We start from the raw sequence: 25,132 nt of genomic DNA on the forward strand, positions 1-25,132 counted from the left end.
TATTAGCTGGACTTATCATACCCTTATTTAAAAGAAAAAGAAAATTCCCATCCTTAGCCTGTGGCTATGGACTGAAAATGGAGAACATGCCTGTTATGGTAATATAGCAGCATCAGTACACAGGGAACCTGCAATTAAGAGGTTACTCTCAGAGAATAAGATTGTGACCTTTCCTTACAATCATGTGTAGGAAAGTGTAGCCCTCCCTAGTCCCCTGCATAGGTCACTCAAATCAACCCTTTCTGTACAGCAGGAAGGAGAGGAACAGGGAGAAGAATGGGTGTCTTGAATTCAGTGAGAAGGAGGTGAGCTTTGGCTTTCCACACTGGCTTCGTATAGCTCAATCAGCAATACGTAGCCAAAGTGAGATCGGACGCTAACTACAGCTGGTATAGAGCTGGTGAATGTTACTTTCCTCTGAAACAATTTCTTCTCTTCTCCTGGGGCAGCACTATTATGCCTCTTTTTTCAGGGTGGACTCTAAAGTAACAATCTGGTCCATAGGAGTCAATGGAAGCTAATGGGCATTTAGCACTTCTAAATCCTCTGATTTAATTGCCTAAATACAGTTTATGGGACCTAAATATAGGCATTCATTTTTTAAAATCTTGACTCCTTAAGTATTGCAAATCTATTTCAGATATCTGTGTTTAAGCTAATGGATGCCCACATTTTCATTGAAAATATAAACTAGATTTTTAAAAAGGGTTGATAAAAAGTAATGAATAGCAGGAATATATATCTAATTGAGACTTAAGTCTTCAAATTACACTTATTTATTCTAGGAATTGCATAAACATCACATGCACAGATCAAATACACGTTCAATTTTCAAAAGCAGCATTTAGTATTAACTTACCTCAATATAAGTTTCTATGATATGTGTGTTTTTTCAAGAAAACAGCTTTTAATTTCATGTAATAAATTACTTTGACATTACTTACTGCTTGTTCTCAGTTAGATATTTTTGCAGAAAGGAAACAAATATTTATAAATAGTGTATTTTGGAATGTTGCTCACTGTTATTTATGATCAGCATCTTAACTAGAATGATTTATTTACTAGTGTCTGATGCAAGATTCCTAGAGAATTTATTTAGAGGTACAAAATTTCCTTTTGCAAACTTCAGGTGTCTGTTGTTAGAAAATAGCATCATATTTCCCTACAGAAATTAACGAGGTAACAACCATATATCAGAAATAAGGACATTACATTGTATTGAAAAAAAAACATATACAGGCAGTCCCCGGGTTACGTACAAGATAGGGACTGTAGGTTTGTTCTTAAGTTGAATCTGTATGTAAGTCGGAACTGGCATCAGCCGCTGCTGAAACTGATCAGTTTCAACAGCCGCTGAATCTGGACACCAGTTCCACTTACATACAGATTCAAGGTAAGAACACCAGGCGTCCCCCCAGGTCAGCTGCTGCTGAAACTGATCAGCAGCTGATTCCAGGAAGCCCAGGGCAGAGCAACTCTGCCTCGGGCTTCCTGTAGTCAGCCGCTGGTCAGTTTCAGCAGCGGCTGACTTTGGGACGCCTGGGGCAGAGCAGCTGGGGTGCTGCCGGGTTGGTCCAGTAGCGCCAAGGAGCGGTGCTGCGGGACCAACCGGCAGTGCCCCTCCTGCTCTACCACAGGCCCCCGGCTTTGCTCCACGTCTCCCTGGTCTGCTGGGGGGGCACTAGCTGCGTCCCCCACCCCCGCAGCAGACCAGGGAGATGTGGAGCAAAGCTGCGGAGGACCCGGGCCGAACCGTGGCGCTTCCAGATCAGCGCTGCGGTCCGGCCCGGGTCCTCCGCGGCTTTGCTCAGCGTCTCCCTGGTCTGCAGACCAGGGAGATGCTGAACAGAGCGGCGGAGCACCCGGCAGGACCTGCGCCGCTTCCAGCTGATCTGGAAGCGGCCGCGGGTCCGGCCCCCGGTGCTCCGCCGCTTTGCTCCCGTCTCCCTGGTCTGCTGGCTCCGCCAGCAGACCAGGGAGACGGGGAGCAGCTTTTCTCGCCCCGGAGAAGGCGGGCGGCGGGACCAGGCGTCCCGCTGCTCTAGTTCTCCGGGGCGAGAAATCCCCATTCGTAACTGCGGATCCGACATAAGTCGGATCCGCGTAACTTGGGGACTGCCTGTACAACGTAAAACTTCAACTAGATTTATCATTGAAATTAAGTACTACCTTACTGAAAACCATAATAAAGTGCATATTTAAAATGAAACTTAAATAATTGTAAAGTTATACATACTCATTTTCACAACCAGAATGTATACAAATTCTATCAAATTAATATATCACACCATTGTGCCAAGGGTCGGCGCTACCGGACCAACCCGGCAGCACTCCAGCTGCTCTGCTGCAGGCGTCCCCAATTCAGCCGCTGCTGAAACTGACCAGCAGCGGCTGAATCAGGGACGCCTGGGGCAGAGCTGGACTATCGGAAGGGGGGGCTATGAGAGGTGTGGGGTGGCATCCACCCCACCCCAGACACCTTATAGCCCCCCCTTCCAATAGTCTGGCATATCTGATAATCCGGCACCCCCTGGGTCCTAAAGGTGCCAGATTATCGGAAGTTTACTGTACTAGAATATCGCACTAAAAACTCTTGGTTTAGGTAGGGAATTCCTAGAAGAAATTTTATTCAAGATACTAGTCACCATTACAAAAGTTGTTTGAATGATCAAATTTTATGGCCCATCTGTACATCCACCAACACTTCTGTGTCTTCAGTCATCATTGAAAAACTGTGTTTGGTATATCATGATATGAGCTTTATGCTCATATTTGTTTATTCATTATTATTTGGTGTGATTATTTATTGTTTCCAGTATAACAGGTCCTGTATAACACAAATGAAGTCATGGCTTTTGTCCTGAATTGCTTACCTGACAAATAGACTCAAAGATTGAGATGGCTTTTTGAGGAGGGGAAAGAATACCAGAGTATGACCATATTGTGAGAGAAAGTACATAGAAGAGTGACAGAGGAGGCTGTGGTGAAAACAGGGATAAGGGAGGTTGGTCTCAAAGAAAAATCCCGGATATAACGACACCCCATTGAAGTGATCACTTACACTGAGCTGAGATTGTACTGCTGGAAGTCCCAAGGTAATGTTGGGCAAAGAAGGAGAAGTATACAGACTCAACAGGTTCATCGATTCTTCATTAATCAGAATATGTTGTGAAACCAAGTGCTGGAACAAGAAAAAAAAATCCAGATCTGTAGCACCCATGTTTATTACCCATCAGCAACCAGTCCAGTTAGTACTTTATCTTTGTTAGTCTGCCTACTGTGCCAAACATTGGCTATGGGGAAGTACTTCCATTTCCTGATATACTGAGTATCCTGAATTATGGAGCCTACTGATATTTCCCTGTATAGCTCTGACTTTCATTTCCTGAAATGACAAATACCTGCCTACCATGTGACCTTAATTAATTCGTTAAGATCCTATGTAAAACCAAAATGCCAGGGATTCCCTGCTCCATTATTTCTTCTTCCACTAATCATACAATCATTGTTATAGGATCAATGGGAGTTTTGCCTGAATCAATATTCAGGAAGGATTGCAGGATTTGTCTTACTGAAGAGTGGTGATTCTTTTAATCTTTTAAGGTATGTAAGGATATCATTTGGATATGCTGAGGGACAGCCTCCTTCCTGGAACTACAGCAGCTCACCTGTATGAGATGTTCATTAAAACTGAAGAAGTTCTAGAAGAGTATAATACTTACGCACTGCTGCAAACAAAACTTCACCTAATGTAATTTAACACTATTCATTCTATATATGTTATCCCCTGGCCACTAAATTACCATGGGTGCTTTAGGTGACAGTGTTTAATATGAATGGAGAAAGTGAGTAAAAAGTGATTTAAGAAGCAAATACCATTTTAAAAATGTGGCCCCCATTCCTGTTGGGTGCTGAGCTGCTCTGTGATGTGCTTAGCCTCCTTAACTCCTTCCAATTTCAACACTTTGTTGGCATCCCCACACTTTTTTTGAACCCATATGATATAACCATTTAGGAAGAAGGCATATAATTTCTCAGATTATTTTTTTACATCACCCTGCACAGAGCTGCAGGTATTTTTAAAAGAGTCCGCCCTAAGCACCCATTTTAGATTCAGTGGGAAGAAGCATAAAAAGGTTACATTATCACATGCTTACTGCACAAGGAATCTTTTTGAAGCCTCTGCCATTCTGCTTTAACAGTCATGTTTTTCAACATGTGGTCTAGTATAGTTGCTTGAATTACATTTTCTGTTTAACTCTTGCTTCCCTCCCAGAACTTTTACACAATAAGAGCTACAAAGGTCTTATTAGGCTTAGGAACTCTGGCATGATATGGTCCCCAAGGGAACAACATCCCTGAAAAAGAATACCCTGTGTAACAGTATGACACAGTGACTGCTTTCTTCCCAAACAAAAAGCATATGGGGCTCCAATAATAGACCACCTCCAAGAGGGATACTGCACACTTGGGCTTTGACTAAAGTAAATATAATAACTTGTCAAGCATGTTGTGGGGAGCGGTAGATTTTCCTCTGGACAAACCTGGGATATCAATTAACTTTGGAAAATACCTTCTGCTAATACAATGCAACTTCAGACTGTCACTGAAAACTGGTGCTCCACAAAAACACAGGATGTTATTCCAAAACATAACCTTCCTCATATAGTTTGTTTGAAAAGAAGACCTATCACTAAGACAATAACAGTGAAAGTCTCTATGTGTAATTTTCTCCTGGTATCTTGGAAATGCTAGAAGATAGTATATGAAAGAAAGAGATGATATGGACAATATGGAATGCAAGTGTGAAGAAAATCTGTTATTTGAATATTACATTATTTCCCCATTAAAACAGCACTTGCCAGATAACATCCAAATATGTACATTATTAAAATGAAGTATGTCCAAAATACAAAAAACTAGTGTGAAATCTATAAGAGTTTTCCCAAAAGAGATGCTGTAAACATGTAATTCTCTTTTTAGGTCATCAAAAAATGTTTGCAGCATTTATATGGTGCTGCATTTAAAAATATACGGCTGTGTCTAGACTGGCCAGTTTTTCCAGAAAATCAGCCGCTTTTCCGGAAAAACTTGCCAGCTGTCTATACTGGCCGCTTGAATTTCCGCAAAAGCACTGACTTCCTACTGTAAGAAATCAGTGCTTCTTGCAGAAATACTATTCTGCTCATGTTCAGGCAAAAGTCCCTTTTGCGCAATGCTTTTGCGCAAAAGGGCCAGTGTAGACAGCTCAGATTTGTTTTCCGCAAAAAAGCCCCGGTCGCCATTTTCTCAATCAGGGCTTTTTTGCAGAAAAGTATGTCTAGATTGTCATGGACGCTTTTCTGCAAAAAGTGCTTTTGCGGAAAAGCGTCCATGCCAATCTAGACGCTCTGTTCCGAAAATGCTTTTAACGGAAAACTTTTCCGTTAAAAGCATTTCCGGAAATTCATGCCAATCTAGATGCAGCCTACATGTTTACTTTTGGGTTTTATGATATGGCACTGTTAAATTCCATATTGTGAACAAGAGTGAAATGACAGAGTTAAAGGAATAAGTCAAGCAATTAAAAATTAATTAAAACTGAATCTCCCCTAATCAGTTCCATTAGGCATATGTAATAAGACAGTTGTGTTAATAAAAACAATTCATTATTAATAACATTGAAATTTAACAGTGTGAATATTCCTCTACAACATAGTCATTTTTTTAATAATCAAGTGGTATTTGTTTTACAATAACCCTCAGATTAAGCCCATATTATGATCCCCATCCTGAAATGAGCTTTATATTGACTCAGGGAGCCATTTGCATGGAATTTACTGTGGAATCAGGACCTATATATGTAGGCAGCTTAAAGTGTTACTAATTTAATGGGGGCATAGTCCTGTCTACCACAGAATCCATTTGATGAAGCAGAATTCTCAGCTTGCTAGTGTTTTAAAAGAAACAATCCAAACAATCAAGTTCACTTAATTCTAAAAATGAAAGTACAGTAATCAAGTGTGGCAGCGTGTTGCTTTACTGTCTAATTTCAACTTCTCTCACTCTCTCACTTACACACACACACACACACACACACACACACACACACACACACACACACACACACACACGTGGAGGAAAGGGGAATAATTTCTTTTGGCTTTAAACCTTCCAAGTCATAGCTATAGTGTCTAAAGTTACCATTGCTTTGAGTAATCAGAATAAGTGGCTCTCAGAAGCAAGAACTACTTCTATTCTTTTAGTTAAGTTTTAAAAATTAAGTAGATCCTTTTTCATGTCTGGAGTGAAATTCAGTTTCATTATGCTGACTAGAGACTTAAAAGTGTTACCAATGAACCCCTACGAAGTGTGTTCCTCATAGTTGAGGATGGGGTTCATAAACTAATATTATACAAGAAGGGTTTCATAAACTAATATTATACAAGAAGAGAGCATGTGCATGATAATCACACAGTTCAGTTTCTACTAATATCTTCAGTATACTCTTATCCAAAAGTTCAATGCACTAAACATAAATGGATTTTGTGTAGGCCTGAATGGAAGCCCATTGAGATTAATGGGATTTATTTTCATTGACTTCATTGGGTTTTGGATCAGGCCCTCTCTGTGCTTAAGAGTTATCCAACAAATTTGAAACATGCCTTTGGGTATGTCTACACAGCAAAGTTATTTCGAAATAACAGCCCTTATTTCGAAATAACTTTCCTAGCGTCTACACAGCCAAACTGCTATTTCGAAATAAATTTGAAATAGCAGAGCACTTATTTCGAATTTGGTAAACCTCATTCTATGAGGAATAACGGCCAAATTCAAAATAGCTATTTCGAAATAACTGATGTATAGCCCTGGTGGCCACTCCAGCCTCAGACAGGAACACTCCACTCCCTCTCCCCATCCCTGGAGCCCTTAAAGGGGTAGACTCTGGCCACAGTGCCTGTGCCATCTCCAAGCCTGCCACCCCAGAACCAGCAGTCACTGCCCCTGACTCAGTGGCCCCAAAACATGAGCCAGCAAGCGACTGACAGCCAGCCCTCCACCGCTCCCCAGGAGCAGTCTGCCAGCTCCCAGGAGCCTGCCAGGGCCCGGAGAAGGCAGTCACCTTCCTGGTCCAGTGTGGAGATCATGGAACTTATTCAAGTTTGGGGGGATGTCCCCAACGTCCATGATCTCCACACTAGAGGGAGGAACATGGCCGTCTATGACAGGATAGCTGCCAGCCTGGCCACCAAAGGCCACTTGTGAACCCAGAAGCAGGTTCACATGAAAATCAAGTTGGTCCGGCGAGACCCCCCAACCCTGAGCTTTCCCTCCCCCTTGTTCCCCTTGCTTCCCCCTTCCAGCTCCCTCCTTCCAGGTTTCCCCCTCCCCTCTTCCATTCTCTCTTCTCCCCTCTCCCACCCTCTTTCCCCAGAGTTTCATCTCCCCCCTTTTTGTTAAATAAAGACCGTTTGCGTTTATGAAAAAACGTGTATTTTATTTGACATCAGGAAGGGGGACTGGTGGGGGTAAGTGGAGGGACATAAGGGAGGAATGAGGCACAAGCCCCCAGTGGGGCAGACCAGGGAGGCTCTTAGTGCTCCTCAGGGTAGAAGGTCTCCTGCAGGGCCTCCTGGATACTGACAGCCCCCCGATGGACCTCCTGGATGGCAGCCTGCAGAAAGTGCAGCCAGGCTCACAGCAACGTGTCCACGAGAAGCACCAGAGTGCTCAGGGGCAGCTCTGGCTCCATATTTCAGAGTGCTGTGGTGTCCCGCGTGAGGACAACCAGAGCGTGCAAAAACAAAAATGCTTTTCTGTCCCACATTGAGGTATGCAAGCAAGCGGGGAATCCTGAGAACTGACTGTCCAGGGAGGGTCCCTTTAAGCACAAGCCTCAGATAGCCTTAGGCAGCAGCCCCACACAGTATATCCTGACCTGGTGCCCTGCCGGACCTGGTTCCAGCCGGCCTTAAACGCGATTCAGCATCCACTCAGTGTGGATGCGCTATTTCAAAATAGAAAAACGCTATTTTGAAATGCATTTTGTGTGTAGACACGTTATTTCGAAATAATGCTGTAGCGTGTAGACATACCCTTACAGAGACAGTCTCTCCAAATGAAGTTATAGGAAATCCTTTCATGAGAAAGGCAGGCAGGATTTAGTATGTTATTTGAAAGTATATGGTTTGCAGCAACAAACACATTACTACCACAGTGAACACTGATACTATCAAAAGCAAAAACTGGGTTTAATAAAAGTTGAACTTGTAGTTCTGCCTTATAAAGAACAGCTTTTTTTATAGTCTCATATAATGACAGATGCTGAAATCACTATTAGAGAAATAGATTGCAAGTTTTCTTACTCACAGTGTTCCTCTGTACTTTCAGAAAACATTAATAAATGGTTAATCACACTGTCCATTGCTGATTAAGACAGTTAAGGGACTGCTATTTAAATGATTCAGGCAAAAATGTTTTTAAAGAATCAAAATGTTATTACTGATATTGCTCTAGTCAATGAAGTTTGATTGTTTACAGTATTGACTCAGATTTTTACTGGCAAATGATTCTTCTGTCATAGAAATCTGTTTTCCCCAGCACAAAGTGTTCATTTGCTGCCATGAAAACCGTGGCCATACACCCACTCAGACGTCAATACAACACTTACTGCAAATGTCACAATAACTATTAGGAAACAACAGCAGAATGAGTCATCCAGAGTTACGGCAAAACAAGTAACATTTTGCATGATTTTAGAACACAACCTATTATTAGAAACTTCTTTACTTTGTGGATCTAAGAAAAAATGATTAGATAAATATAAATATAATTTGAGAACTAGCAGCTAATGTTCAACTACAGAAGAAATATACAGCTGTTTGGTTACTATTAAACTATTTAATAAAAAATCCTAATAAAAACAAAATGTACTAATATTGAGATCTATGGAAAAATGTTTTCATCTAAAGTACCACAATATTAACAATCAAATAACCAGTAAGGTAAAGAAATCTCTGAGTGGTGCCAGAAATTGAAGCTAGTGGTTTCACCTTCCATGTGTTTTGCCAATGAGCTGAGTGAGTGGCTCAAATACATAGAACAGTAAAACCTGTGCTATCTAGCACTTAACTAGCCGGAAAACTTTAGAAACTGGGAAATTTCTAAGCCGGGAAAAGAACTTGTTAAAAGCGGGGGGAGGAGGAGGAAACTGGTGCTTTAAGCTGGTCCACTCTCAGACGCAGCACCCCCACGGCTTGTGGCCCCTCCCCGGCAGGTCAGTCCTCCGCAGCTCTCAGCAGCCCGGTACCCCTGCAGCTTGTGGCCGCCCTGGCAGCCTGCGTCCCCCCCCTTTACAGGTCAGTCCCCTCACAGCTCCCCCCCCCCAGCAGACCGCCCCCACCATCCACACTCCCCTCTCACCAGGATACATCCTGCTCCCTCCATGGTTCATGCCCCCCCCCCAGCAGGCCACATCCCGGCCCCCACACCGCTCCCACTTTCCCTCCTCCTTGTAGGCCCTGCATGGCTCCTCCCCTCCCCTCAGATACCCAGAATTTTTAGAAAACCAGCATGACCTAATCCCCGGGTATGCCAGATAACACAGGTTTTACTGTACTTAGATTTTAAAATAGCTTTTTACTTGCATTTCAGTGATCAAGATAGGATCATCATTGCCTGACCTAGCAAGGGAAGATGATTTTGCAACCTAGGGTACATCTATGCTGCACAGCTATTTTGTAATAAGCTATTCCGTAATTACTATTCCAGAATAACTTATTTCAAAATAGCACGGCTACACTGCAAGGGAAGCCTCAAAATTAGTCCAAGGCCTCAAAAATAGTCCTAATGTAGATATGCTATCTCAATTTAGAGCCCCAGGAGGCACTGAGGAGAAATAACTTAGAATGGCCCTGGTGAGGGGCTATTTTGAAATATCAGCAGTGGAGCGTCTATATTTGCCTTTTTTTCAAAATAGCTATTTCGGAAGAGGCGTTATTCCTTATAGAATGAGGATTACAGACTTCAGAATAAGCCATCCGTTATTTTGAAATAATGAAATGGCTGTGTAGATGCTCACATTGTTAGTATGAAATCCTCAGAATATAGTCCTAATGGTACTAGAGCTGTAGTCTTCCCAAACCTGTTCTGAATAGAGACTGCCAGTCATACCACAGAGACCATATTTGATTATGGTGAGAGGGCTCTGCTCTTCAGTGATGAGGCTGCTGCAAATTATCTTTGCAAGTTCTGCATTTGCTAAAGAACCTACAAGAGTGTAATCTGTTTCTCTGGTGGATTAATGATGTGAATAAGGGAGCATTTACACTGCACCATTATTCTGGAAAAACAATACTAGCATCCACAGAGCAATTGTGTTATTTTGCATGGAAATTGAAATAACAGAGGCCTTTTCCCGATGTTGGTAAACCTTATTCCACAAGGAATAATGCCACTTCTGAAAAAGCTCTCTCGGAAGAGGGGAGGTGTGGACGCTCCACTGCTGCTATGTCAAAATACCTCCTCACCGGGGCCATTTTAAAGTTATTTCTCCCCAGTGCCTCCTGGGGCTCTAAGTCGAGGTAGCACGTCCACATTAAGGGAGCCTGCCTCGGACTAATTTGGAGGCTTCCCTGTACTATGGACACTCTAGTTCGAAATAAGCTATTCCAGAAGATATCTTACAGAATAGCATTTCCTAAAATAAGTTTGCAGTGTAGACGTCCCCACTAGGAGCTTGAATAGTCCCAGTACCAAAACTCTGTAAAGCCCAAATGATCATTGTCATTCCCTTATGTAATCTGTGATAGCATTAATGGTGAAGTATTCAAGTAGCTGCAGTTTTCATTTCCATATGAGTTTCCATCTAATGCTGTATTAACATCCATATGTTATAAGGTTATACCTCTGTTTGAAGCTGTGCTTCCTAACATGAAAATATACTATTTGAACCCCACTGTACTGACTAGTCTGTGGTGTGAACTGAACTTTTTTGTATCCTGCAATACATAATATGAATCCCATACAGGAGGCTCTGAGGCAAAACCACATGTTAGCCATCAATGTAACCTTTTTATTTTCGCTGTGCCATAGAGAGGCTACTAATCAGTGCACAGAGGTCACCCACCTGCCCTCTGGATCATAGTTCACACACACAATTAATTCATTATGGGGAAAAGTCCCTGCTGGAGGTTGAACTGGCCATTTCAGTTTTTTTGAGGTGAATGTGCTGCCACTGACCTGGAGAATAGCTCCATTAGCCCAAACTCTGATAAATCGCGTTTCCTCATGCTCTTTTGTTTAATCAGTAGATAATATAAAATAATAAACAGCACACTAGCCCATCAAAGACACTGCAGTTATGACTATGGTATGGGCATCAGCTGCATAAGACAGGGTGGAATACAAATCTTCGTATTGAATAAGAAGTCCTTTTACACGTTGCCATTAATAGGGAAAAACTGCCCTTGGCATATGAATTACTAATACTCTACGAGGGAGGAAAATAATAAATAATTATTACCACTACAACACCTTCCATCTAAAAACTTCAGCTTTACAAAAGAAATAAGGAAATATCCTCAAACCTTTGTAATGTTAGGGAATTATTATACATACAGGGATACTGAGGCACAGAAAGACTGAGTGGCTTTCTCAATGTCACACACAATGCCTGAGGATAGGACTCCTGACAACCACGCCTATGCTTTAGCCACAAGACCAACTTTCATTTAATAATCACTGGTAACTATTAGCTTATTCAGTAAGTCAGGACTTTGCTTACCACAAATTAGGTTTTCCAAAAGTGTAGTGTATATGCACACATATAGGCTATGTCTATATTGCAGGCTTTTTTTGGCAGAGTATGCTAATGAAGCGCTCATTAGCATTTGTCATGCTGTCATTTGCATATTCTCTGCCGATGCTTTTTGTGCAAAAACAAGCCGTGTAGATGGGTCCGTTTTGTGCAAAAAAAACCTTTTGTGCAAGATCCTTATGCCTCAAAAAAGGAGGCATAAGGATCTTGCGCAAAAGGGTTTTTTTTGCGCAAAACAGACCCATCTACACGGCTTGTTTTTGCACAAAAAGCATCGGCAGAGAATATGCAAATGACAGCATGACAAATGCTAATGAGCGCTTCATTAGCATACTCTCTGCCAACAATAGCCTGCAGTGTAAACATAGTCATAGAGCATGCTGGGAGCAATTATTTTTATCCCTTTAAAGCCAGTTAATTACGACTCTAATTCAGCAGATTACTTTAGCACATGCTTAATTTTAAGCACGTGAATCAATGAGGGACCACTTAGACTATTCACATGCTTAAGGTTAACCTGGACATCAGTACTTTGCTGAGAAAGGACTGTCAATACCCTCTGCCTAACTGCACAACACTCAGAGAGAAAAATTACTGAAATTTAAAATAATTCAAATAATAAAATAAAAATGGGAGGACATTTCTATGCAATCTTTCCAGACATTCTAGAGCTATAAGTATAGGCTGGTTGGGCTCTGGTGAAAGTAGGACATTTCACTACCCTGCAGCACTGAGATTCTGTTTTTTGTTCTGACAGGTAACAAGATTTTTTTATTCTAATCCTATGAGAGAATGATTCTTGTCCATTTGGGTGTTAGGCCGATATAATTGGGGGTGGGAGGAAAGAGAATTTTTGCATTTTGAGGGAAAGGGAACCACTTCCTTAGAAAGTTTACTTTTAAAATAATGCCAGCTGCTTGAAATTCCTGAGAGTTTTTGAATGCTGCAAGCAGTCCTAATGGGCAGAGCGTAAGTGAGGCAAACAGTGATAATAAATACAATTTGTCCCATGGTTGTCAGTACCACATTCTGAAGGTGTCAGTAGTGACACCATAATTAAGGTTACATTGAGATAGACACAAAATTTAAATCTTTCTATTTCAGAGGGAATTTTGTTTCCAAAGATCACAGTTAGTTCCCCCCCCCCCCTGTAGTGTCTTAATGGAGGTGTGTTAACCTTTTGCATTGGAAATATGACAGATCTACTTAGGTCCACTCTATGGAGGTTCCATCCTGCAGATCCACAGGAAGCACATAATAAGGAAGAAATTCCCCTCCCCCACCAGCTCCATTCCTGTGGGATTTGAAGCTTCAAGTCTTCTCCTCTCCTTGGTCTTTGTTTGTAATAGAGACTGGGACATGATAAAGGGCAACAGGGAGGAGGTTACAGTTCATGTGATGCCTTATGAGTGAAAGAAATAGAAAAGGTTTAATATATTGTATGGAATCCTTGGGAACTGTATCTCCATTAATAAACATATTAGCCCTTGTGTCTAACTCATATGACTTGCTCTTTGATTGCTAATACATTTGTCAGCAGCGGAGGGATGCTACTATCCCACAACCAACCTTGTCATATTGGATGTGTTGTAGCATATGTTATCTTGTGAAAGGAATTTCTAAACATACTGCAACAACATGTATTTGAGTGTATCTCTCAATTTAATTTACAGAGCAAAACTCACCCGGCCTGCCAGTTATAAAACTATTTCTCAGCTGCACATTGCACAAAACACAAGATTTATTATTTTATTACTTCACTGAAATGTGTAGGAGAACAAACACATAGAAAAACAGTAAATGATGTCAATTACTGTACATTAATTGGGGAGTTTATATTACATATCTGTGCTTTGTGTTGGTTTAGCCACATTAAACAAGATGCAGTACACCTGAGGTGCACACACTATACAGTCATATTTCTGGTGAGCTATGTGTCACTCTTGTGGTTTATGTTTACATTAGAAACCATCCTAACTTCACTGTGCCATTTTACTGCTATTGAGTATTATTGCATGAGCATTCCCACTGACATCAATGGGTCTATGTAACAGTGTCTCGCCTCTCCAACACAGGTACTGCTGCCATTCAGTTTCCTCAGAGCCTCCCTCCACTGTTCAATAGGCTTAGTCTTTTGGCTAAACCAAAATGATCCTATCTACTATATAAGAAAAACGAGATGTCCACAATACAAGTCTGTGATTCTGGGCTATAATCCTCTTGTTGGGGTCTGTGTAATCCTTGCTCTTTGAGGAGTATAACCATGCCTCTCTAGCTGGCACCTCAGTGCCACAGGAGAGCTCCTGCTTTGACCCTAGAAGCCCAGAGAGAAGGTGACTGCTCATTCCAAATTCAATGACTACTGTTTCACTTTTCCCTCAAAGCCTCTTCCTATATTTGTCTTACCCTACAATCCCTTTCACTATATTCTACAGTACAGCTCCCCCTGGGCTCCTTCCCTCACTCCTTCTCTTCTGGGTGTACCTCCACTGTTCTTCAAAACCTGCTCACTGAAAAACCTCCCCAGCTAGCTGCTACCATGCACAACAAGGTCAAAGGAGATCTTATTACAGTAAAACTCCAATTGTCTGGCATCCAGTGGTCTGGCACTCCCGATAGTCCGGCACCAACTGGAACCCAGAAGTGCTCCAGCCAGCCGGACAATTGGAGCTGCTCCGCGCCGCTTCCTCAAGTCCGCTGCTGAAACTGACCAGCTGCGGACCTGGGGAAGTGGTGCGGAGCACAGCAGCTGGGGTGCTGCCGGGTTGGTCCTGCCGAGCTGCGCCACACACCCCTGTTCGGTGCCCGGCAGCACCCCAGCTGCTCTGCCCCATGGCTTCCCCAAGTCCGCCGCTGCTGAAACTGACCAGCGGCGGACTTGGGGAAGGGCAGGCAGAGCAGCTGGGGTGCTGCCCGGTTGGTCCCGCACTTCCGCCCCTCACCTGAGCAGTGCTGCGGGACCAACCCAGCAGCACTCCAGCTGTTCTGCCACAGGGCTTCCTCAAGTCATCCCGCTGGTCAGTTTCAGCACTGCTCAGGTGAGGGGCAGCACTGCGGGACCAACCCGGCAGCACCCCAGCTGCTCTGCCCCACGGCTTGCACAAGTCTGCCGCTGTTGAGACTGACCAGCAGTGGACTTGGGGAAGCCATGGGGCAGAGCAGCTGAAGTGCTGCCGGGTTGGTCCCGCAGCACTGCCCCTCACCAGCACCTGGTTCGCCCAACGCCATGCTGTTCCCTGCCCGAGCCCCTCCCCCAGGCCCCTCACAGCCCCCCTGCCGGAGTACCTCCTGATACTCTGGCATATCTGATAATCCGGCACCCCCTGGGTCCCAAAGGTGCCAGATTATCGGAAGTCTACTGTATATCTCTGGCTCCTTTCCTGGCAGCTTTCAGTTAGTTCTTCTGTCCCTCAGGAAACTACAAGTCCCAGAATTCTTGTGTTCCAGGCTGGACCTCAGAATAGGAATGGGCTGAACCTGAGTCACCATAAATGGTAAAAGACTGTGTATGGAATAAGGTTTTAATCAACATGTCTACATATGGAATTATTCTGGATTGTTTACATAGAGAGTTTGATCAATAAAATATAACTCCATATGTAGATAAAATCATAGAACTTGAAGGGACCTCAAAAGGTCATCAAGTCCAGTCCCCCGCCCTCATGGCAGGGCCAAGCACCATCTAGATAATCTCTGACAGGTGTTTGTCTAATCTGCTCTTATAATTTTCTAATGACAGAGATTCCACACCCTCCCTAAGCAATTTATTCCAGTGTTTAAAATCTAGCCCTACATTTACATGTGCATGAAGCATTTTGCTGGAGTATCATTTGCTCCAAATAAAATCCACAAACCAGGTACTTTCCAGTATCCTGGGTCAGTTGTTAATGTTAATATTTACAGATGCTAGTGTTATTTAATGGAATTTCATTATTTTTAAGATGCCAATATTGAATATAGAAACAGTCATTCCACAATATATCCCCACACTACTGTATCTTTGCCATTAGACCAGTTTCCACTCCCATCTGAAATGTTTCTCTTTTATGCACTACAACTGTGACTTCCAGGTAAAGGAGGGAAATCAGAGAGCAGCGAGGGTTTAGAACCTTTCCTGCTCTAAAAGGCTAAACAATTACCTGGTCCATAAAGGGACCTGAGTGTATTATTCTTACCTCAGCTTGAGAGTTAGATGGCAAAAGTGAGGTTTCATTTTCTGTCACGTTTCCAGTAGGGCCATTGCTTGGTGAGCTGGGCCCTGTTCCTGGGGAACTGCTACTAACTGATGACTCTGAAAAACAGATTAAGCACATATGAATTTATTAGCAATCCAAAAATCCAGCTGTGATTAAGATGAACAATATATTTCTTATAGCATAGTTTTTCTTTTGTTGAAGAATCATTTTCCTGTATGAATGGACTTTTTCCTATAACATATAGCCCCCCTCTAGATCGTCGCCTTGTATTTTCTCTTAGTCCCAATTTGTTTCTAACCTTGAAAAGAGATAATTTCATTCGTTTCCCCTCTTGATCCCTTCTGCACAAAGGGGGAATTTATTACTTGAGTTTCCTGCAAAGATGGCAAGTTACTCGGTGGCAGGCAGAGATGTACAAACAGAACTCCTAATGAGGAAAAAGGAAAGGAAGTAGTTTTTATTGCATACTCTTCTGCCTCTGTGAGAGATCAAAATGACAAAAACAGTAGACTTGCAAAGGTCATGATAACATGTCATCAATTCATGAGGCCTACTGTCATTCCCTTTCTGTTTGGGAAGGGCTCTAGAGTATTCAGTTGTGAACTAACCTCTATATGAGTAACCAATAAAAAACAATACACCATTTGCAATACATCTCTGTCAGAAAGGCATGAGGGACTGTTTGCAGCATACAAAATCTTAAAATAGCATTTTGAGGTCTATAATTTACCTAGTCTTGGTTCAAAGATTCCAAGGAGTTTTGGTTAAGACAAAAGGTAGTATCATTTCAGGAAATGATACATCTGCTATTGGTGATTTATATCATGGGAAGTTATTCTGTACTTGCAAAGAAATAGATTTGATGATCTAGTGGATCATCATCAAATCTGTTACAAATCCTATATTTATGACAATGGGAGTTTTTGTACAGAGGAAAAAATGTAAATAACTAAAATGAGAATTGCACAGCCTTAACAGAGTTAATAATATTTGATAGAACATTGTTTATGCAAACTATGTCAAAAATTTAGAGACTGTCTTTAATTATTCAGCTGTCAATTTATGGCTATTACGAATTCTTTGCTCTCTCTGTTTTGGGTAGCTTTGTTAGGTCTCCTCTTCTCACTGAAGAAAATGGGAGTTTTGCTGGTGACTTTAAGGATTTATTCCTACTCCCAACTAAAGTACGTTTTTGCAATTCACAGTCCATCAAAAAACTAATAATATAGGGCTGTGTCAGGAAACATTTTTACAAAAAAAAATCTGATTTTAATTTTTTAAATGAAACCCCAGACCAATAATTCTCACTTTTCAGATTTTGAAAAGGTAATTTTATGATAATTGGGAATTTTTGCATTCATTTTACTTTAGTGAAAAAGACATTTTCTTTCTTTTTTTTTTAAAAAAAAAAAAGAAAGAAAATGTTTGATCATCTGTACCTTTAGCTGATGAGGGGCTATATACAAAGTGTGATAGAGGCAAAAATCTCAATCACAAGTCTATAGCAATCTGTGGAAAAAGTGAGTCCTGGGAATATATTTTCAAGTATATAAATAATCATTGGTAATAAGTCAGTGACAGACTCAGGATTAGAACAGAAAAGTCCCAACACACAATCATGTACTTTAACTATGGCTACGGCACTTTTACTAAAATAATTAATGTTTTCCTTTAAACATCACTTGAAAATGTGTGTCACAAAGGAATGGGGCTCTCTAGAAATGTGTCAGTAAAGAGAGAATAGGCAATAACATACCAACCTTCAGATCCCCAACAAATTCAGCAATTATACTTAACACCATTGCTATCTGACCAACATTGCTTGATCAGACAGCAATGTTATGGACAGCTTTATAGTCAGCTGTTCCCTGGTGATTAAGAACATTTGAGTGTTTTCTTTTACATTTGCACTCATGTCACAATCCCACATAGTCAGCAATAAACACTATGAAAAGATATCCTGAAAATGTACTTATTTCACAGGGAATTTAATTTGACTTAATTAAACCTTTATATATATATATATATATATATATATATATATATATATATATATATATCACGAGGAGTAACAGTTAATTCAAGGGAAGGGTTTTGGGTCGGACTACCGCGTCTACACACGGCAAGTTAATAGGGCTACCGGCATTTTAAAATGGCGACCGACCGTGAATATGCTAATCAAGCATGGGATATTTAAATCCCACACTTCATGAGCAACTTCGGTATGCTTCATTTGCTCCCTAGTTCAAACTAGGGGGGAAGTGTAGACATATCCTTTGAGAGGCAGCAAGTGTGGGGGTGGGGGGTAAGCCCGTGCTGGGGAGAAGCTGTCTTAAAAGTCGGCTTCCCCCAGCACCGTCTCCGCAATGCCGCCTTCCCCCTCCGCTGACTCTCTCAGAGGCAGCAGGGTAGGGGTGAGATAGGGGAGGGAACTGGGTCCCCCAAGGACAGGAGCTGCTTCTTCCAAAGCAGCCCCTGTTCACAGCCTCTGTCAGTAGCCCCTGGCTGCAGCTAGCCCTGGCTGCCGTGAAAAGGGCTGCTGGACTCGGCATGGTCCAGGACACTGTGCCTCTGCATTTTAAATTTAGTAAGAGCCCAGCCGGCTCCAGGAGCTACCCCCGCTGCGGCTCTGCAGGGCGACCCCTTATTGACTAATCATGTAGTTGACAAATTGCATCGATACAGAATTAGCCAGATTATATAAGCGAGTGTCATCAAAATCAGGACTAGACATTGTGGATTCTCCTATTTTATCCAAATTAATGGGCCAAGCCCTGAAAGCATTCTATGTCTGCATGGGTATGTCTACACTACAAAGTTAGTTCGAACTAACAGACGTTAGTTCGAACTAACTTTCATAGGCACTACACTAGCGCTCCGTTAGTTCGAATTTAATTCGAACTAACGGAGCGCTTAGTTCGAACTAGGAAAACCTCATTTTACGAGGATTAAGCCTAGTTCGAACTAGCTAGTTCGAATTAAGGGGTGTGTAGCCCCTTAATTCGAACTAGTGGGAGGCTAGCCCTCCCCAGCTTTCCCTAGTGGCCACTCTGGCCAACACCAGGGAAACTCTTCCTCCCCCCTCCCGGCCCCGGACCCCTTAACGGGGCACGGGCTGGCTACGGTGCCCGTGCCAGGTGCAAGCCTGCCAGCACCCAGCTAGCAGACCCTACACCTGGCACGGCTCAAGCCAGCCACCCGATGCCCCCCAGCCCTCTCCCTCTTCCCGGGACCAGGCTGGTGGCTCCCGGGAGCTTGCCTGGGACCACCGCAAGAGGCGGGCACCCGCCTGGGCTAGTGCAGACATCGTGGACCTTGTCCACGATCTCCGCACTAGGCACAGGAAAGTGGCCATCTAGGGCAGGATAGCTGCCAGCCTGGCCACCCAGGAGCAGGTGTGCAAGAGAATCAAGGGGGTCCAGTGAGACCCCCGACCCTGAGCCCTGAGCTTACAATGGCCGTCCTGGGTCAGACCAAAGGTCCATCTAGCCCAGTAGCCTGTCTGCCGACAGCGGCTAACCCTAGGGACCCTGGAGGGGATGGACCGAAGACAGTGACCAAGCCATTTGTCTCAGGCCATCACTCTCCAGCCTTCCACAAACTTTGGGCAGGGACACCACTCCTACCCCCTGGCTAATACCACTCCATGGACCCAGCCTCCATCACTTTATCTCACTTCTCTTTAAACTCTGTTCTAGTTGTAGCCTTGACAGCCTCCTGCAGCAAGGAGTTCCACAGGTTGACTCTTTGCTTTGTGAAGAAGAACTTTCTGTTACTAGTTTGAAGCCTGCTACCCATTCCTTTCCTTTGGTGTCCCCTAGTCCTTCTATTATGGGAACTAATGAAGAACTTTTCTGTATGCACTCTCTCCACCCCACTCATGCTTTTAGAGACCTCTATCCTGTCCCCCCTCCGTCTCCTCTTTTCTAAGCTGAAAAGTCCCAGTCTCTTTAGCCTCTCTTCATATGGGATCTGTTCCAAATCCCTAATCACTTTAGTTGCCCTCCCCTCTCCCAGCCTCTCTCTTCCCCTCTCCCACCTCCTTTTCCCAGTCTCCCCCAGTTTTGTTCAATAAAGACAGATTCCATTTTGGAAGACACGTTATCTTTATTTTGTACATCAAGAAGAGGGGCTAGGGAAGGGTAAATGGAAGGAGGTGAGGGAGGAATGGGGCATGAGCCCCCGATGGGGAGGACTGGGATGGCTCTGCGGGCTTCTGGGGGTGGAAGCTCTCCTGCAGCCCTCCAATTGCCCCCTTTCCCCAGATGGCAGCCTGCGGCAAGTGCAGCCGGTCTGATGGCCGAGTGCTGTGATGTGCCCAGTGTGGGTACTCCGGGCACTCCAAGCCAGGACTGCTTTGCAAGCGGGGCACCCCTGAGAACTGTCTGTCCGGGGTGGGGGTCGGGACCCTTTAAGCACAGCCCTCGGCTAGCCTGAGACAGCATCTCCACGCTCTAAGTCCTCCTCTGATGCCCTGCCGGCACTGCTTCCGGCCATCCTTAAGCCCGGTTCAGGGTCCACCTGATGTGGACATGCTAGTTCGAATTAGCAAAACGCTAATTCGAACTAGTTTTTTAGTCTGGATCCGTTAGTTCGAATTAGCTTAGTTCGAATTAACTAATTTGAACTAAGTTAGTTCGAATTAACGTTGTAGTGTAGACATACCCCATGTTTGGGAGTCTGGATTTCAAGGTGTTTGCACAGGGGATAATTCAAAGCAAAATAATGGCACACTAATGATAAACATACAAATAACTTTGTGACTATACAAAGTATGCAAAAGTATACTACGTTATTAAAATATCATTGGTCTCTTCATTTACTTAGTTCAAATGTGTGGAAAAGAGCTCACAGCTAATTTTAATTAACCTAAAATCTTTCATTTTGGAGATTTTCTCTCTATATAACTTTTCTCAAGGTTCAAAACTTTTCCTTTATAACATCCTAAAATTCCTTTTAATTATTAGCAGCACTAATGACTGAAAAAATGCACCAATGAATATTACACTACTCTGTAAATATATCAAGTCACAAAATACTTCGGTGAGGTTTCAAAAAAGAACTAGATAAATTCATGGAGGATAGGTCTACCTATGGCTATTAGCCAGAATGGGTAGGAATGGTGTCCTAACCTCTGTAAGAAGTTGAGAATGGGCATTAGGGGATGGATCACTTGGGGTATGTCTACACTATGGGATAATGTAGAATTAAGACATGCAACTTCAGCTATGTTAATTGCATAGCTGAAGTGGAAGCACCTTAACTCAACTTCTGGCGCTATCCACACTGCAGAAAGTGGAAAAGAGCACACTGCCCTTACTCCTCCTGGAAGCAAGACTACCAGCATCGACCGGAGTGCCCCTCTCAGTTTGAATTAGCATGTCTTCACTAGACCTGGTAAATCAAACCCTGAAAGATTGACAGTAGCAGCTTCGGTCTTCTCCGTCATGTAGACATATCTTTGGTGATTACCTGTTCTGTTCATTTCCCCCTGCGGCGCCAGGAATTGGCCACTGTCAGAATACAGGATCCTGGGCTAGATGGACCTTTGGTTTGACCCAGTATGGGTCTTATGAGTTCTTAAAATAAAAAATAATTAAGGCTGATATTTTCAAACAACCGGAACCAGGAGAAGTGGTGAAACATGATTTTAAAAAGATTGTGAAGAGTCACCCTCACTTCAAAATCTTCCTTTTGAAAATATCAGACCTCACTCATCAAAATTGTTAATCCAAGTAATACTTCTAAGGAAATGGGTGTCCTCTACCATATTTGAAAAAAATCAACAAGATAATAGTTCTCATTTTTTGCATTGCGTTCAAAACATTCAGACATTTTTTAAAATTCTTGGAGATCTCTCGCTTCAGAGAAAGATGTCCCCAAAACGTACATTGCTCACTCCAAAAGAAACTAAATTGTCAGATTATCCCATCAGTAATTAAGCTGACACATAGGTTAGATTGCCACTCTGGGCTATTGAAAATTATAAAATATTTCCTTTAGTAAAAAAGAATACAAGCCTTCTCACACAGCATATCTCGGTTCCCTGGGAAAACACACAAAGCCAAAAGCAGGTGGAATTTCAGTAACTTCAGGGGAGTTGTACATAGACACATGCATTCCTCTTCAGAAATCTTCATGTGGTTTGTGGGTCCCTACGCTTTAGAGATCCCATCAAGGCCTTTCAGTCTCCAGAAGCAGCATCTGAGCTCAGAGTTCCTTCAATAACTGCCACTGTACTACCTGCTTCCTTCCACTAGGGGCTACTGCTGAGAGCCAAAAGCTCTTTAGAGCATTTTCTCCAGCACTTTCAGCTGCCAGGTGTTTCTCCATTATTTTAGCTGAGTGCGTGCAGGTGGCATTTGCAATGGGTAGAGGTGCAGCTGGTTACTTGAGGTTGCAACAGGGGACTAGCACTTTTCTTGACTTAATGGATGATTGGCCATGTGTACTCATGACTTGAGTATGCTTTGCATAGTCTTTAGTCGAGCAACTACAGAGTAAGTTAAATCTGTGTGTATTACCCAGGCATTAATTATAGCACTGTTATCCTGCTCCACTCCTCTTGACTAGAGGAGCCCAGACACAAGCAAATGCACACATATAGTGAGAGAACATACTTATTCAGGACAGTATTTAGGTATATGCCAGAATCCCATTGAAGTTAATAGGATTTAAGCATGTGCTTAAGTACTTTCCTGAATCAGGACCTTCAATTGCATTGGCTTTGGAGCTGTCTGCAATCATACTAAACTACTGCTTTGATTTGTCAAAATCTGTGTATTGTTCATTCTGTAGGTCTGCTTTTCCTGAAGAGTTCTGTTTGGGATTAAGTATTTTCACTGGGAATATGATGCAAGCTATTAATTCATTTCATGTTCAAATTAAAGGAGCAGGAATTTTGTCTAAATTAAATATTTAGAACTATTTTTCTGACAGTGCAACCTTCTTATAACATATATTAGTATTTAAATAGGGGTTTTTATTCCTTTGAAACATTATATGGGCTCTTGTGTTCTCTTGCTGTCTTTTGGGAGGGACTTGGACTGCTCTTGCATCCCTCCTTCCTCTTCGCTTTGCATTTCAGCTGAACTGCTGCTGCTACCGAACCCTCTTTCCACAGGACAGGACAGGACAGGACAGGACAGGAGAGTGATTCAAGAGACCAACAGTGAACCACTGAACTTGACTATACACAAAGTGTGGCCAATGTACACAAGAAACAAACAGGAAAGATAGAAACTATTTTTCCTTCTAATCTCTTTTTATTCCAACAATGCCAGGGGTTAATGAACTTATTATATGCAAGAAATGTATTCTGATGGAAGTGTGATTTTTAAGTTGACAAAGCCCTTCTCATAGGTGACTAAAGTAAATTATTGTATGCAATTGTACCTTAAGTATGATTGCTTTTCTGACAGAAATCTCTCTTCACACCTATGTTCAATACACAATTACATCTCCAGTAAACTATTTTTCAGGTCTTTTAAGCAGTCTACTAACAGTAATAGTTTTGGCAGACTCTCCCCAGTCCTTAATTACCTGTCACCTCAAACAGTCTCTTCTTGAATGAACTGATGTTTCCATCCTTCCGCCTGAGTAAGGGACTGCTTCTCCTTTCTGTCACCTTCTGTTTTAACCTGGAACGCACCTTCAAGTTGGGCTCTGAGGCTGGGAATTACAAGAAGAAAATAGAAAATTAAAAAGTTGCTTCACCAAGCCGTGTTTCCACTCCTTTGAATACCCTCCCTCAGGCCCTAGAAAAGAGAGAGCAATTTAAGAACAGCTCTTCAGCACCCTCATATTGCTCCAACCCTAAGATGGTGGATGAGAGGAGTGAGGCAATTAAAAAGCTGCTGCTCCCAGTACTGTTATCACATCAGACCCTAACTCGGAGTAGACCAGAGGAGGAAGGAGGATGTTAAAACACTGGTTTTCAAATTTTATTTCTTATGACCCAGTTGAAGAAAATTGTTGATGCCCATGATCCAACATAATTTGACTAGAGTGTGGGCTCCAGAGTGGGGCTAAGGATGAGAGATTTGGGAGATAGGAGGGGACTCTGGCCTTAGGGGGTGGGGTGGTCCAGGCTGAGGCAGGAGAGGCTTACCTTTCTCAGCTCCGAGCCAGTGGTGCAGCAGGGATGCTAAGGCAGACTTCCTGCCTCTCCTGGCACCGCAGACTATGCTACACCCAAAAAGCAGCCAGCAGCAGGTTCCCAGCCAATGGGAGTGTGGAACTAGTGCTCAAGGTAGGGGCAGTGCAGAGCCCTGTGTACTCTCCTCCACATACAAACACACACACCTAAGAGCCGAGCCTGCTGTGCAATCTATGGTGCCAGGACAGACAGGTAACCTGCCTTATCACCCCCACAGGTTACCCGATACCCCTGCAGCAATGAGACCCAGTGCCTGACACTCCATGACCCAGTACTGGGTCGCAACCCATAGTTTGAAACCCACTGTGTTAAAATATGGTCTTTCCAGAAATGGTGCCACTCTAGAAAGTCCCCCTAGCCATCCACTACCCTAGTCCTGAGCCAACAGTAGGAGACAGGACAGAAGAGGGAACACTTTATTTTTATTTACTTTTTTTCTTCTAAGCAAAATCCCTGAATCTCTGTGTCTTTTACCTTTCTGTGGTTATTAGTCTGCTTGAATGGTATATATGTACCTTATGTTCAAAAGTGCTTGAGAGATTTAGCAGCAGAAAGCCCTTTAAAGGACAGTGAGACCTGTACTTCTAAACCCCTTAAATTATTTCAAAAGTGCCTCTAAAGAGATATGATTCCCCATAAACTTTTCCCTCTAATTCAATGGAGTACAGACCTTCTGCACTGTCAATGCTATTTATAAGAGTGACATTTCAGTGGTTATGTTAAAGAAGAAAAAGAAATTTCACTAGTCAGTCACTGAGTTTATTTTTGTTTCCAGTCCTTAGAGAAATCCCTTTTATTTCTCTCATCCCAGCTGTGATACAGAGAAAGGTATCACAACATGAGGATAGGCAATGTTTTCTATAGCAGTTAACAAACAGCAGAAATGTGGGTTATGAATGTACAGTTTTATCATTAAAATTACCCAGTGGCCTATGAAAGCTCTATTCTACTACATTCCTACTGTAGGTGAAAATTGGTAAT

General features: G+C 42.7%; 1 protein-coding gene across 10 annotated transcripts in view; it reads right to left on the bottom strand.

Annotated features, from left to right (window-relative positions):
* Positions 1-25,132, bottom strand: part of HDAC9 (histone deacetylase 9) — a 705,078-nt gene that overhangs the window by 272,571 nt on the left and 407,375 nt on the right. For 9 of the 10 annotated variants that reach the window (XM_075922252.1, XM_075922250.1, XM_075922247.1 and 6 more), the window contains 4 exons: positions 23,536-23,664; positions 16,292-16,420; positions 15,973-16,088; positions 3,062-3,181 (listed from right to left, as the gene is read on the bottom strand). In XM_075922252.1, the coding sequence (XP_075778367.1) occupies positions 3,062-3,181; positions 15,973-16,088; positions 16,292-16,420; positions 23,536-23,664 (494 nt within the window). The remainder of the gene's footprint in view (positions 1-3,061; positions 3,182-15,972; positions 16,089-16,291; positions 16,421-23,535; positions 23,665-25,132) is intronic. The other variant, XM_075922254.1, reaches the window with a different exon arrangement.

The sequence above is a fragment of the Pelodiscus sinensis genome, chromosome 2 (genome assembly GCF_049634645.1).
Source record: "Pelodiscus sinensis isolate JC-2024 chromosome 2, ASM4963464v1, whole genome shotgun sequence".
In the NCBI taxonomy this organism is placed as follows: Eukaryota; Metazoa; Chordata; order Testudines; family Trionychidae; genus Pelodiscus; species Pelodiscus sinensis.